The 15,707-nt window shown below is 49.3% G+C and overlaps 1 protein-coding gene across 4 annotated transcripts in view; it reads right to left on the reverse strand.

Moving 5' to 3' along the window:
• The window catches only part of PKNOX2 (PBX/knotted 1 homeobox 2), a 676,497-nt gene that overhangs the window by 263,260 nt on the left and 397,530 nt on the right, over positions 1-15,707 (reverse strand). For all 4 annotated transcript variants that reach the window (XM_026657858.1, XM_026657861.2, XM_026657857.2 and 1 more), the window contains one exon: positions 2,348-2,487. In XM_026657858.1, the coding sequence (XP_026513643.1) occupies positions 2,348-2,487 (140 nt within the window). The remainder of the gene's footprint in view (positions 1-2,347; positions 2,488-15,707) is intronic.

The following is a 15,707-nucleotide window of genomic DNA, read 5'->3' on the forward strand; positions in this document are numbered from 1 at the left end:
TGTGTGTGCTGGCAAGTGAGTAATGAAGTCTTGCAATGACATGTGATCATGTCACCTGAACTGGAATCCATCTTTAACCTGGTGCTTTTCCAGTGAGGGGGGGGGTGGAAACCCAGAGAGACAAAGGGTTCCCGCCTTATGCAAAAGATAGATATATAAAGGGGTGGAAGAGAAGAGGAAAGGAGAGGAGCCATCATGGAGAAGCCCCTAGATAACACCTAAGCTGGAACAAAAGCTGTACCAGGGGAAAGAATTGTGCCCAGGCCTGGAAGGTGTCCAGTCTGAGAAAAACTTACTGAAGCATCTCTGAGGGTGAGATTATCTGTATTTAGTTTGATTAGGCATAGATTTGCGCATTTTATTTTATTTTGCTTGTGACTTACTTTGTTCTGTCTGTTACTACCTTGAACCACTTAAATCCTACTGTCTGTATTTAATAAAATCACTTTTTATTTAGTAATTTACTCAGAGTATGTATTAATACCTGGGGGAGCAAACAGCTGTGCATATCTCTCTATCTGTGTTATAGAGGGCGAACAATTTATGAGTTTGCCCTGCATAAGCTTTATGCAGGGTAAAACGGATTTATCTGGGTTTAGACCCCATTGGGAGTTGGGCATCTGAGTGCTAAAGACAAGCACACTCCTGTGAGCTGTTTTTGGGTAAACTTGCAGTTTTGGGACAAGTGATTCAGACCCTTGGTCTGTGTTGGAGTCAGACAGGAGTGTCTGACTCAGCAAGACAGGGCGCTGGAGTCCTGAGCTGGCAGGGAAAACAGAAGCAGGGGTAGTCTTGGCACATCGGGTGGCAGCTCCCAAGGGGGTTTCTGTGATCCAACCCGTATTATATTACTGAGTGCTTAGAGCTTGTGATCAACATTTGTATAACTATAATAATAATGTAGGAGAGGAGGTAGCCACTCCTATCAGTTGTCATGGACATTTTGCAGAGAGAGGCTTTTTCTGTTGCATTTTTTTTTATTCCAGATATTTTCTTTTCTCATACATACCTGCTGGAGTAACACCAGCTAACCCAATTACTAAGTGCATTTACTGGCAGTGCTTAGCTGTTTAGTCTACTTCAATGCCCACAAAAAGACATCACTTTAGCTTTTATGCAGCTACAGACACTTCACCAGAACTGTTCCTCAGTTTCCAGGCCTTGGTTGCCCTTCCATACACTTGAGCAAAGCGGGGACAGAACGCTGCCATTCTGGTCTGATAGTCACCTATTTTGCACAGGGATAAATGACTGACCCAGGGACAGAGCAGGGCAGAATCCAGCTCTCAATCTCTTCACCAAGGAGCCCACCCCGTTGTCCAGTATGCCAGCCCGTTGAGTAGGGGGCCAGATGCACTGAAAGCTGAACTGGCAGAACCTTTTCCTTGGATCAAAGAGGAAATAAAGCCAGGTGTAAAGGTGCCAGATGAAGAAGCAGGAATCCCCTTGAGCCTACAATATCAATGCAGGGATCCCTGCTCAGCGGCACTGCTGCTTGCTCATCTGTGTTTAGCAGTTAATAATACAAATTTTAGTTTTAAAGAGCAAATGTTCTCCTCATCCTCTTGTGTCTACACATGAGGCCAGGGATGGGAAATTAGCCAGAAGGGTCAATGCAAAAGTCACCCTGTTGTGATGGCTGAGGGGTTAAGGAGAGGATGAGCCCACTGCTGTGGATGATTACATGGTTTATCATGTGGGCTAGCTCTCTGCCCTGAGACGTGGGGATTACTGCTAGTGTGAGCCTGCTGCCCAGGTGGGGCTTGGACAGCAGGGTGAGCAGGTCTGGCTGACTACTTATGTCAGAGAGGCAGCCAAACAGGCATCAGATAGTATCCCAGTATCCAGACATTCCCCTTTAAAAAAGCAATGATAACTGAATCCCATGGTCATTTTAGACCAGTGAGGTACAAGGAATAACCAGGTGAGAAGCCAAACAAATTAGGAAGGGAAAGTAACAGAAGGAATTCAGAATTCCCCAGTATCCACTGAGCATTTCATCCTAATATCTTCCATCACATATTAATTGTTCCTGATCTCTAGCATCCCAGGTGCACTGGGGTCACTGTCTCCTGCATATTGTTCAGCACGATGGTGTGTAGATACCTTTGATTTCTCTAACAAAGAAAGCAGAACTCTTTCTTCTGGAATATGGGTCTCACCTAGTTTAAGGTGAACTGAAAGCTGCCTCCTGACAAATCTATTGAGAAGGACGCCTAAGTAAATGCCTCTCTGTAGACTCCTGCTGACATGTTAGCCCCAGGCCAGCTTGCAGTAATAGCTCAACATGCCACTCCAGTGATGGGAAGGAACATTAAAGAGCAGCCTGGCAGTAGTTTCTCTGTACCTGTAGACAGCTCGCTTGTCAGCCTCCAGCTGCGCCTGAGGGTCAATAGGAGTGCTGGGGACTGGGGTGTTGGCTGCTGCCGAGGGTGTTGTGATGTGCACTGGCTGTGCCTTAGCCGGCTGTTGCGCTGTGGCAGTCATCTGTTAAAACAAGACAAGAAAGCACTGGGGTTTATAACAAACCAGATCTATGTGTAAGTGAAAGGAGGGGAGGTACTTCTCTGTGACTATGCGTGTGCAGGGCTGGCTTTAGGAAGTGCGGGGCCTGATTCGAACAGTTTCGACGGGGCCCCGGCAGGGATGACTTAAAAAAAAACCACATAAAAAAAACACGTGGGGCTTGTACTCACCGGGCCACGCTCCTAGTCTTTGGTGGTGGGTCCTTCACTTGCTCCGGATCTTCGGCGGCACTGAAGGACCCGCCGCCAAAGACCCGGAGCGAGTGAAGGACCCGCCGCCAAAGACCTGGAGCGCCGCCGGGTGAGTAAAAATTAAAAAGGTGCCTCTAGCCAGGGAAGGGATTCTCTGGCACTTGCCCCCCACTCTGGGCGTCCCTCCCACTGGGCGCGGGGCCCTCTTAGGCACGGGGCCCGATTCGGGGAATTGGCCTAAAGCCGGCCCTGTGCGTGTGTGCAATATCAATATTGCATCATGTGCATGTGACCCTCTGGGTGCTTGTATGTGTGTGGTTGTAGCTCTGTGTTTATGTGCCACTGGGTCCTGCTCATGTGTCTCTGGCTGTGTCTCTGTCTCACATTTTGTCTGTGTTCCTGTGTGAGTGTGCCTGTGCATTTACATGTGTGTGAATTGTGTGTGTTACTGCCTCTATATATGTGCGTCTCTGTGCAAGTGAGTCCATGTTTGCATGTGTGTGAGTGTATCTGAATTTATGAGTATGTCTGTCTCCTTTCTCCACAGAGTTATCATTAGGGCCCTACCAAATTCGCGATCCATTTTGGTCAATTTCATGGTCATAGGATTTTTAAAATAATAAATTTCTTTATTTCAGCTATTTAAATCTGAAATTTCATAGTGTTGTAATTGTAGGGGTCTTGACCCAAAAAAGAGGTGTGGGGGGTTGCAAGGTTATTGTAGGGGAATTGCGGTACTACTAGCCTTACTTCTGCGCTGTTGCTGGCGCCAGCACTGTCTTCAGAGCTGGGCAGCCAGAGAGCAGCGGCTGTTGGATGGGCGCCCAGCTCTGAAGGCAGAGCCGCCGCCAGCAGCAGCGCAGAAGTAAGGATGGCATGGTATGGTATTGCCACCCTTCTGCGCTGCAGCCTGCAGAGCTGGGCACCCAGTCAGCAGCTGCAACTCTCCGGCCGCCCAGCTCCGAAGGCAGCAGCGCAGAAGTAAGGGTGGCATGGTCTGGTATTGCCATCCTTACTTCTGCGCTGCTGCTGGCGGGGCACTGCCTTCAGAGCTGAGTGCCCATCCAACAGCCGCTCTCTATGGCCGCTCAACTCTGAAGGTAGTGCAAAAGCAAAGGTGGCAATACTACAACCCCCCTAAAATAACCTTGTGATCCCCTGCAATTCCCTTTTGGGCAGGACCCCCAATTTGAGAAATGCTGGTCTCCCCAGTGAAATCTGTATAGAATAGGGTAAAAGCACACAAAACACCAGATTTCATGGAGGGAGGCCAGATTTCACGGTCCATGATGCGTTCTTCATGGCCATGAATTTGGTAGGGCCCTAGCAGGGGTGAAAGTAACTTAAAGGATTTACCGGTACTCCGGAGTCCTTAGGAGGGGGCGGGGCCTCAACTGGAAGAGGCGGGGCCTTTAAATCCCCAGGCACTTTAAATCACCCCGGAGCTACCAGCTGTAGAGGCGGCTGGGAGCCCCGGGGGTGATTTAAAGGGCCCGGGGCTCTAGCTGCTGCTGGAAGCCCCAAGCCCTTTAAATTGCCACCAGGGGAAGCCGATTCGCCCCGGTACGGCTTACCGGCGTACCGGCTTACTTTCACCTCTGGGCCCTAGTTATCATGTGCCATATGTTTTTTGTCTGTGGTTTTGCTGATCTCATTGGTGTCTGTGTGACTTTTTGGAGGGTTGTGCCGGTGTGCTTGATTGCCTTGTGGTGTTTTTGTGTGTGTCTCTGTGTCAATATGTTTCTTGGAAGCTATTCCACGGGGTAGCACATAATTGGAAGATGCCAGAACCATTAGAAAAGACAGACCCCCCAATTGTTTAGTCCTATTCCCCACAACAAGTCTTTTTAGGACAGGAAGGGTCTGACATGAAAAATTCAGGAATAACAGATCTGTTCCACCATTGCCCTGCATCTTGTATTATCATTTACAGCCATGCAAAGTCTGTGTAAATCTCTACTATTCTGAGTACCTATCAGTTCTCATTTATTTTGATGTAAATAATAAAAAGCAACACTTCTCCAAGAGTTTAGACACCCTAACATAGCATTAGCATTACAGCAAGCCCAAGAGCATGGAATGAACCATTTAGACAGGAGCTCTGCCAGTCAACTACCTGCAACGAAAGTTCTATTCCACCCTGCATTGTTCTAGGCAGGACACCCTCAGCCCCCACTCCAAAAACCCCTATCAGGTATATTTTACAATGTGACTGGCAGGTCATCAAAGCTGGGCTATTTCTGACCACGACACCAGGTGCAGGCCAGCAGCGAATTTGACCCAGCAGTTGGAGTGAGGATGGAACCACATGCTGACTTTAATGCTTTGGCTGAACTGCACCAAACACCAGGCTGCATGTCTCTTAGGACAGAGGAGGCCAATGCAAAGGCCTCCCCATGAGTCAGCATTTAGGCAATGTGTGTGGCCCGGCTACCTAGCTTTCTGAGTAAGTCAGAGCTGCACAGCTCTTTAGAAAGCCCAGCTCTGGTAAGGGAGTGCTGCTGCCCTTGCTGGAGCCCAGAGCTGGCCAAAATTGGAGTGAAAAATCATTTCTTCCATTGCATCCCTGCCCATGCCAAAAGGAAAAAAAGAAACCAAAAAGACAAGGACTGGTGTTTGGGGGAGGGGAAATGACAAGCATGGAGAAAGGGGAGCAAACAAAAAACTGGAACAATAAAAAGAAAACATAAAAAGTCTATTTTTATTTGCAGATGCACACATGTTTTGCAAAAGACCACATCAGATCTTTCAAGCTGCATGAGCCTATCTGCTCACATTTCTTCCCACCCTGGAGCTATAGCAACCGACTTATAAACTCTGCCCTCACTGGCAAAGATCTCTGACCTGCAAAGGTCAGGCTCCTCATGCCTACCCTGTACCAGCACAAACCAGCTTGAAACACTTATTACCACACAGCAATGTCACATTTCAGGAATGATGGTCGATCTCAGGTAGGTGTGGCAGCTGCACAAGGAAGTAAGAGTGCATAACCTTAATCCCTTGCGCTGGATTGCAGGTAGCAGCATGAGAAGGAAAGCACTCCCTTGCACAAGTGGGGAAGAGTGGATGGGGCCATGTGGGGAGTGGTCAAAGCCTTGGCTCCACCCCAATGTACTGGCTATGCTGAAATGCTAGGTATGGATCTGGAATGGGGGTATTTCCCCTTCAGAGTAAGTGGGGACCCATCCAGAGAGGAGACTGTGCCTCTGAGCCACAATCTGCCCCTTGGTTTGCTCCAGGGGCAGCATGACCACACACTGCCCCTCGCTCACAGCTCATGGCAAAGCCACAGTTCACCCTTTGTCATTAAAACTCCAAAGACAATCAGAGACTCAAATACAGTAGAGCTGGCAATAAGACCTCTGGTACCAGGCAGGGAATTTCCTGATAGTCCTTACCCTGTAGTAAAACACTGTCATAACTATAAAGGGAAGGGTAACAACCCTCCTGTGTACAATACTATAAAATCCCTCCTGGCCAGAGACACCAAAATCCTTTTACCTGTAAAGGGTTAAGAAACTCAGGTAACCTGGCTGACACCTGACCCAAAGGACCAATAAGGGAACAAGATACTTTCAAATCTTGGGGAGGGGGAAGGCTTTTGTTTGTGCTCTTTGGTTTTGGGTGTGTTCGCTCTTGGGACTATGATGGACCAGACATCAATCCATGCTCTCCAAATCTTTCTAAACAAGTCTCTCATATTTCAAACTTGTAAGTAACAGCCAAGCAAGGCATGTTAGTTTTATCTTTGTTTTCTCAACTTGTAAATGTTCCTTTTGCTAGAGGGTTTACCTCTGTTTGCTGTAACTTTGAACCTAAGGCTAGAGGGGGTTCCTCTGGGCTCTTTGATTCTGATTACCCTGTAAAGTTATTTTCCATCCTGATTTTACAGAGATGATTTTTACCTTTCTTTCTTTAATTAAAAGCCTTCTTTTTAAGAACCTGATTGATTTTTCCTTGTTTTAAGATCCAAGGGGGTTGGATCTGGACTCACCAGGAATTGGTGGGGGAAAGAAGGGGGAATGGTTAATTTCTCCTTGTTTTAAGATCCAAGGGTTTGGATCGGTGTTCACCAGGAAATTGGTGGAGGAGTCTCTTAAGGCTACCCAGGGAAGGGTTATAGTACTTAGGAGGGAGATATTCTGGGGGGGGAGGTAGACAGAGTTTCCCAAATGACTCATAAATAATTTGGGTGGTGGCAGCAAAACCAGATCTAAGCTGGTAGTTAAGCTTAGAGGTTCTCATGCAGGTCCCCACATCTGTACCCTAGAGTTCAGAGTGTGAAAGGAACCTTGACAAACACAAAGACATTCTTTTCACTAGGAACAGTGTACAGATCTGGTGCCTCCCCACTGTACCACCCATTTGCCTCTCTCTCCACCAGAAGCCAGGATTCAGACAAACCATTGCATTTCCAGACTAGTATTTTGGGAACAAGTAGCTGAAAAGTCAGTACATTTAACAGTACACACCCCAAGGAATTAGCATCTGGATTGAAATGCGGAACAAGCCATTTCTTATTAGAATTTCTACATTTTATTTTTTATTTTTCCAAATATAATTCCCACCAATTCCTATTGTCATCACCCAGCTACCCACCAGTAACCCTTAACCCTGTTGAAGGAGAGGAAATGCTGCAGCTCTCAAATCTTATCCAAAGGTCACACAAAATTAACAACGGTCCAATTCAGCAGCTGTCACCAACTGAATCAGAGAAATACACTTTAACATCCATACAAATATTCCAGAGCAGTGTGAATTCCTTACCCCTTCCCAACCAACTGCTCCAATCCCTCTCTCCTCCTGAACATGTTTGGGGAGGGGGACCTTTGCCTTCATTTGATTTTCCTTACTCTGTTGAATGTCTCTTCCTTTTACCCATTGCACTTCAATTTCTTTATACAAATGGAGGTGAATTCCTGAGAAATTATGGCAGACCACAACATTTTGCATTGCTCCAGATCCAGTGCAATTTGACAATAATCTGTGTTCCCCTATACTGACTGTTAATATTATCCAAGGGTCAGCATGAGAGGAGAGACTTCTCTCTGCTTCACCACATTTCTATCCAGGGTGCAAGTGGAGGGGGAGGGGAGGAGGGTGGCAAGAGCTACGTAATTTTGAATACATAAAGACGGTCATTTCACAGTTTCCAAAGAGACATCAGCTGAGAGGGACATAAGCATGACCATACTGGGTCAGACCAAAGATCCATCTAACCCATTATCCTGTCTTCCGACAGTGGCCAGTGCCAGGTGCCCCAGAGGGAATGAACAGAACAGGTAATCATCAAGTGATCCATCCTCGGTCACCCATTCCCAGCTTCTGGCAAACAGGCTAGGGACACCATCCCTGCCCGTCCTGGCTAATAGCCATTGATGGACCGATCCTCTATATGAAAATACTGCCTTTTCTTTGTTTTAAACCTGCTGCCTATTAATTTCATTTGGTGACCCCTAGCTCTTGTGTTATGAGGAATAAGTAACACTTCCTTATTTACTTTCGCCACACCAGTCATGATTTTATAGACCTCTATCATATCCCCCTTAGTCATCTCTTTTCCAAGCTGAAAAGTCCCAGTCTTATTAAGCTCTCCTCATATGCAAGCTGTTCCATACCTCTAATAAAGACATTTTCTGCATTTCACTCCAGGGAAAGATGAGATGATTGACCAGTGAAGTTACAGACCTACAAAGCTCTTGGGAGCAAATTCAGCACACTGCATTTAATTGTAAGCAGCACTGTGTGTAAGCACATGCTAAAGAAAGTCCTTTATATAAATATAAACCCTGGTTTCTCAAAAGTTAGCTGTCAAGGAAAAAACTGACCCACAAACACAGGGATTTCCATACACTAGCATCTTAGGAGGGGTTCTGATAACCCAAGCAGGACTGATGGAATGCAGTGGTTTGGTTAGGACAGTTCCACTTTGCTGCTGTGTCCCTCTTTAGAGCTAGGTACTGAAGAGAATGAAATGACTGATTAAAGAAACAAGGTGAGTGAGGTAATATCTTTTATTGGGCCAACTTCTGTTGGGGAAAGAGACAAGCTTTCAAGCTACACAGAGCTCTCCTTGAGGTCCATGAAAGGTACTCAGAGTGTCACAGCTAAATAAAAGGTGGAACAGATTGTTTAGCATACATAGTTAACACATATTCTAAGAGATCATTCAAAATGAAGTGGCCTGTTACCACCTCAGGATTGATAAAGTCTGCTGCAAGTGGTGCTTGCTTCATTTTTCCTGGGCTTAGCCTCTCCATGCCAGCAGGCTTTCAAGGAAAAGCTGAATAGTGTATGTGAAGAAGTGGGGGATTTTCTTGTTTTTTCCTTGTTTTCCAATGGTTTGCATGCAGAGGGGGTGGGACTCAGTTTCCCTGGGTGTTACTGGTTTAACGAGCGGGGGAGAGGGAGTTTGTTGTTACAGAGGACTGGAGAGGGAACTTGGGACCCCAGCCAATGGCCTGGAGGATGGATACCCCAGCGACTGGTGACCTGGCGACCCGGAGTCCCAGCAGCCGGTTCTGGCCAGTGGGAGGACAATGGGCCGTGAAGAGAGGACCCCATGACCTAACCAGCCGGTTCCAGCCAGAGGGGGTCAGAAGACAGGAGGCCGAGGCGACCCTGTTTACCTGGAGAGAAGACAATGGACAGAGGCAGGGCTTGGGGCCGGTGATCTCAGATGCCCATCTGGGAAGCAGGAGGGCTCTGGGCTGGAGAGGGGGAGCAGGCAGAGCCCACCTGGATGCAGGGAGAGACTGGGATGTGCTGTGCGGAGGGAGGCCAGGCCTGAGGGTCAGAGAGTTTCCTGTGCTGTGTTCAATGCTCAATAAACACTCCTGTTTTACGCTGGCTGAGAGTCACTCTGGTCTAGAGAACAGGGTTGCTTCGTCCTCTTCAGGGGCGGAGGCCCGGGGGGTCCAGAGTGAGTGGACTCCCTGAGGGGGCCCACGGCAGACAGACGTGCTAAGGCTCAGAGAGGTGCGGCTCCAGGAGGCGGAGGGGCTTAACCCCCGAGAGAGTGGACGCCCGAAAAGGGCTGTCTCACTGAAAGGGGCACCCCCCACGGACCACATGGGGCCACGAGTGGGCACGATCTGTGAGTCCGTGACAACGTATTCCAAGGGTGGTGGAAATGTGAAAACTGAGGGCATGGCTACACTTCCAGATGTAGAGCGCTTTGAGTTAAACCAGCCTTCGTAGAGCATAGTAGGAAAAGCGCTGCAATCTGTCCACACTGACGGCTGCAAGCGCACTGGCGTGGCCACATTAGCAGCTCTTGTAACGACCACAGAGCGCAGTGCATTGTGGTAGCTATCCCAGCATGCAAGTGGCTGCAACGTGCTTTTCAAATGGGGGGGGTGGAGTGTGACAGGGAGTGTGTTGTGTATATGTGGGGAGAGAAAGTGGGTTTTTGGGGGGTTGAGAGCATGTCAGCATGCTATCTTGTAAGTTCAGACAGCAGGAGACCACCCCCTTACCCCCTCCCCCGCCTCTCTCTCTCACACACAGCATTCCATAGTAATGGTTGCTTTGTCTCGGAGCAGATAAACATGCCGGCTGTCAGAAACGGAGCTTTCAAAGGGCATATCCGCATACCTGCAGCGATTACAAAACAATGACAAGAGTGGCACTTAACTTAAGGGGATTATGGGATGTTTCTGGAGGCTGATCAGAGCGCAGTAATGCAACACCTCGTTCACATTGACACCCGGGCGTTTCAGCCAATGCGCACCAAGCATTAATCTTCTCGCTGAGGTGGAGTACCAGGAGCGCTCTGGCCCTGGAGTCAGAGCGCTCTACGTGCCTTGCCAGTGTGGATGGGTAGTGAGCTAGGGCGCCCGGGGTTGCTTTAATGCGCTCTAACTCGCAAGTGTAGCCAAGCCCTGAGGGTGTTTGCAATAACCCAAACTTGGAGTGAATTTGGAAATCAGGGGATTTAGATTCCATTCTTCCCCTGTTTCCTCCTGAAGGTTACTTAGATAATAAGAATGTCTTCTGCAGCTTGAGTCAGATTTGTGTACAATACCTCTGGACAGAGAGACTGCCTGCACAGCCAATCATTTCAACACTGCCAAAACAGCCTCCCACACAATGACATGAAAACAAGGGATAAATCAGCAATGGCAGAGATTAGGCTACAAACTGAAATCTTCTCTGTGTTTGGCTACTTTGTACAAATGTCCCAGAGCTGAGCATCGAGTCATATCAGGGAAACGTAAGACAAGCAGCTGTGGATGAGTATCTTCAGATTAAAAATAGAATAGTAATCACAAACCAACGTTTGGGGTAGGGGGAAGGAATGCATGGCAGCTGCCTTAATACGCTCTGAGTGTACAGCTAGGGCAAAGGAAACACCCCAATCATTCATTAACTGAATGGATGAATACCCGGTTTGGTTTTCTGTTGGGAGTAACACAAAGAGTAACAATGCTGGAGAAACAAGAGTCACAGCATTTACTCTTGATTTGCAAAGCAATGTTAAAATAAAGCAGATTTTATTGTCTAGCTACATCGGTTTGTGGCAAAAAAAAAAAAAAATTCCCTGAAACTCTTCCAACTAATTTGTTATCCAAATTACAGCGATTATTCACCTTTATTGCACCACTGAAAACCCCTTGCCACAGAGTGCCTGTTGTAGTAGGAATTGAATAGAAACCAGCTCCTTTGTCCAGTGCTGTGCTCTAACCAGGACATCAACTATCTCAAAGGGTACGTCTATACTTACCTCCGGGTCCGGCGGTAAGCAATCGATCTTCTGGGATCGATTTATCGCGTCTTGTCTAGACGCGATAAATCGATCCCGGATCAATCCCGGAAGTGCTCGCCGTCGACGCCGGTACTCCTGCTCTGCGAGAGGAGTACGCACAATCGACGGGGGAGCCTGCCTGCTGCATCTGGACCCGCGGTAAGTTCGAACTAAGGTACTTCGATAACGTAGCTGAAGTTGCGTATCTTAGTTCGAAGTGGGGGGTTAGTGTGGACCAGCCCAAAGAAGAATACTGAGCACCAGACAGAGCAAGCACAGCTTGACTGGGAATTTCACAGGCGTCCCTGCTTTGCCACCTCATAGAGTGTGAAGTTGTGTAATTAAGCCCCTTTCACCTTTCCTGAAGTTAAAGCTAGGAGCTGCTGCCCCACCTTTCCTCAACATGCTTTGGCTAGTCTATTAAATTTCACACACGGAATGGGAGTCTCTCTGACCTGGTGGTTCACTTTTTTGAAGGTTTGCTCAGTGTGGAAATCTGTCCGTCTTTCTGCTCCTAAACATTTGAGAGCATGAAGATTTTGTCATTTTGTCTTACAATGGCAGACTTAGGATCAACCAGCTAATGGGCTGTTGATGGTAACTGTAATTATACAAGTATCAAAGGGGTAGCCATGTTAGTCTGTATCCACAAAAACAACGAGGAGTCCAGTGGCACCTTAAAGACTAACAGATTTAATTGGGCATAAGCTTTTGTGGGTAAAAAACTTTACAGATACAGGCATAAATATATATTGGCACATGAAGAGAAGGGAGTTACCTTACAAGTGGAGAACCAATGTTGAAGGCCAATTTAGTCAGGGTGGATGTTGTCCACTCCCAATAATTGATGAGGAGGTGTCAATACCAAGAGAGGGGAAATTGCTTTTGTAGTGAGCCAGCCACTCCCAGTCCCTATTCAAGCCCAAATCGATGGTGTTAAGTTTGCAAATGAATTATAGCTCTGCAGTTTCTCTTGGAAGTCTGTTTTTGAAGTTTTTTTGTTGAAGGATGGCTACTTTTAAATCTGTTATTGAATGTCCAGGGAGATTGACGTGTTCACCTACTGACTTTTGTATGTTACCATTCCTGATGTCTGATTTGTGTCCATTTATCCTTTTACGTAGAAACTGTCCGGTTTGGTCAATGTACATGGCAGAGGGGCATTGCTGGCACATGATAGCATATATCATATTAGTAGATGTGCAGGTGAATGAGCCCCTGATGGTGTGGCTGGTGTGGTTGGGTCCTATGATGGTGTTGCTAGAGTAGATATGGGGACAGAGAAGGCAACGGGGTTTGTTACAGGGATTGGTTCCTGGGTTAGTGTTTCTGTGGTGTGGTGTGTAGTTGCTGGTGAGTATTTGCTTCAGGTTGGGGGGCTGTCTGTAAGTAAGGAGTGAGCAATGCTCCAACACCACTGTCAAAGATTTGTGCTTTACTTACAATTTGATATTTTCTAGATACAGCTTCCAAGAATTGGATCTTCTCATGCCTTTATCCGCTAAATCAAAGAGCCCTGTAGTATCTGAAATCTTCTTTCCAAGTAGGGCTTCGTCCACCACTGGGGAGGGAGGTTTAGGGGTGGGTATCGCTTCCTCTACTCCGACCTCTGCGCGATCTGCATGAACTGAGGTGACGCCGATGCTACTGGTGCCGCCTGCTGTTGCTCTGAGGTGGCGGCCAAAGAGCATTGGGAAGAGGACATTGCCATGACCAGCATTCCCCATGTACCCCAATAAGGCCACTGGTTTGGCCACTGGCCTTGATACCACTGCTGTGCCAAAGTTGACGTAGTCTCGGAGCCCCTATCATGCCGGTGAGACCTGGGCGAGGGGCTAACCCAGCCCGCCGTACTTGAGAAGTCCCCTTCTGGTTACAATGGAGGAGCTGTTGATGCCTGAGTGTGCTTGCTAACGGCTGCCATCGGAGACCGGTGCCCGGAGTGGGATGAGCGGCATTGGTACTGGGGTGATTGGTAGCAGTGCCTGGGAGACCAGAGCCTGGATGGGGAGTCTTCCTACATGGCAGGTGATGGGGATCTTCAATAAGAGGCCAACCGGTAGGAGGGTGAGTGGTGCCGGTAATATGGAGACTGAAGTCAATCTTCAGGCAAACTGCGCCTGGGTGGCGGTGATCGCGATTGCAGTGCCGATGACTGGGGGTGAGCCCCACAGGATCTGGGCTGTGACACCAGGGATTTGCGGCGTTGTGGTGGGGAGCGCTGTCTTGTCTCAGAGGAGTGTCGACGCTCCATTAACCCTGAGGAATCATGGAAGCTGGCATGCCATCTTGGGGAGCCTTTGCCACATCCTGCTGCATCAACAGCGCTGGTGGAGGCCTTTGCTCTCTCCGTGCCGGGGAGGCCTGGACAGGTGCCAGTGCCAGCAGGGGCTTGGATCACATACCACTCCCCTGGGTCCAGAGGTGGCAGGTTTGTATAATTTTTGGTGGTGCCCAGATCAGGTCCAAGTCTCACCCCCCCACACCTGCCTTGTAAGCTGATATATATTTTTAAAATAATTTTAAAATGTGAGGGCTCTGGGATGGGGCTGGTGATGAGGGGTTTGGAGTGTGGGAGGGGCTCAGGGCTAGGGCAGAGGGTTGGGGTGTGGGGTGGTGAGGGCTCTGACTGGTGGTGCGGGCTCTGGGGTGGGGTGGGGCTGGGGATGAGGAGTTTGGGATGCAGGAAGGCTGCCCTGGGGATTGGGGCCAGAGAGGAGGACTCCCACCAGCCCTCTCCCCACTGGCAGCAGTGAACTCTGGGGGAAGGGTCCCCCTGTCCCTCCCGGCAGCATACTATTACTGCATATGCTCCATGGTCCCCTCTCAGGTCCAGGAAGCCCCCTTGCCTCCCCTGTGGTGAGTGCCAGGGGGGCTGCCATCACATGAGCACCTCGTCCCCTGCTGCTGCCCTCACTGTAGCCTCACTGGGGGTGGGGCTGCCCCTTGCCCAGCATGGGGCAGGAGCGGTGACTGCGGGCAGGGGAGCCCCCTGTGCTGTTGGAGGGTCCCGCCAGAAAAGGGAAGGGTCTGAGGCGGAAGGGCAGGGTCGGGGTCAGACTGCCCTGGCACTAGTGGTTGGGGGGCACTAGGACCTGCAGCGGCAGTTGATGCCGGGAGCCAGCAGAGCAGAACGCAGCACGGAGCTGTAGGAGGCAGCCACTGGCTTGAGGTAGGGATGCTCCGGGGCCCGGGGGAGGTGCAAAGGGGCAGCAAGTGGGGGCCGGGGGACACTTGGGGGAGGTGCGCGGGGGCAGCAGGTGGGGCCAGGGGAGAGACCTGGCCCCAGACATTGGTGGAGCTGAGCCCCCGGGCCCTGAATATTGCTGGAGCCCAGGCACCACGGTCCCATATAACTTGCCGCCCCTGCCTGAGTCAGTGATGCACTTTTTGAGGGGCTCAGAGCCCCAACTGGAGAGGCGCGCATTTGCGACTCCTGAGTGGCTGGGCGGGCCGAACTAGGTCCCTTGCCCCAAGACCCTTGGAGCTTTTTGCCTGGTGCCAGGGAGCCGTGCTTCCGCACCTTCTTCTTAGGCACCAGAGATGTTGATCAGTGCCTGGTGGAGCCTGGTGCCGGGGGTGCAGTACACACCGATGCCGAGATACTTGCTGATTCTTGGAGGGAGGGCTCGGACGCCAGGCGAAGGGCTGACTCCATTAGGAGAGTTCTGAAACAGATATCCCGCTCCTTCTGAGTTTGTGGCCAAAAGTTCTTACAAATGCAGCACTTCTCCTTGATCATAGAATCATAGAATCACAGAGTTGGAAGGGACCTCAGGAGGTCATCTAGTCCAACACCCTGCTCAAAGCAGGACCAATCCCCAAATAAATCATCCCAGCCAGGGCTTTGTCAAGCCTGACCTTAAAAACCTCTAAGGAAGGAGATTCCACCACCTCCCTAGGTAACCCATTCCAGTGCTTCACCACCCTCCTAGTGAAAAAGATTTTCCTAATATCCAACCTAAACCTCCCCCACTGCTACTTGAGAACATTACTCCTTGTTCTGTCATCTGTTACCACTGATCCCCCCTCATTCTTCTCTTCTACAGACTAAATAATCCCAGTTCCCTCAGTCTCTCCTCATAAATCATGTGCTCCAGCCCCCTAATCATTTTTGTTGCCCTCCGCTGGACTCTTTCCAATTTTTCCACATCCTTCTTGTAGTGTGGGGCCCAGGGCCGGTGCAAGGAAGTTTCGTGCCCCCACCCAGCTTACCCTGCCCCCTCCCCACGGCAGCTAACCAC

Source organism: Terrapene carolina, unplaced genomic scaffold, assembly GCF_002925995.2.
Source record: "Terrapene carolina triunguis isolate 2854851 unplaced genomic scaffold, T_m_triunguis-2.0 Scaffold374, whole genome shotgun sequence".
NCBI classification, from domain to species: Eukaryota; Metazoa; Chordata; order Testudines; family Emydidae; genus Terrapene; species Terrapene triunguis.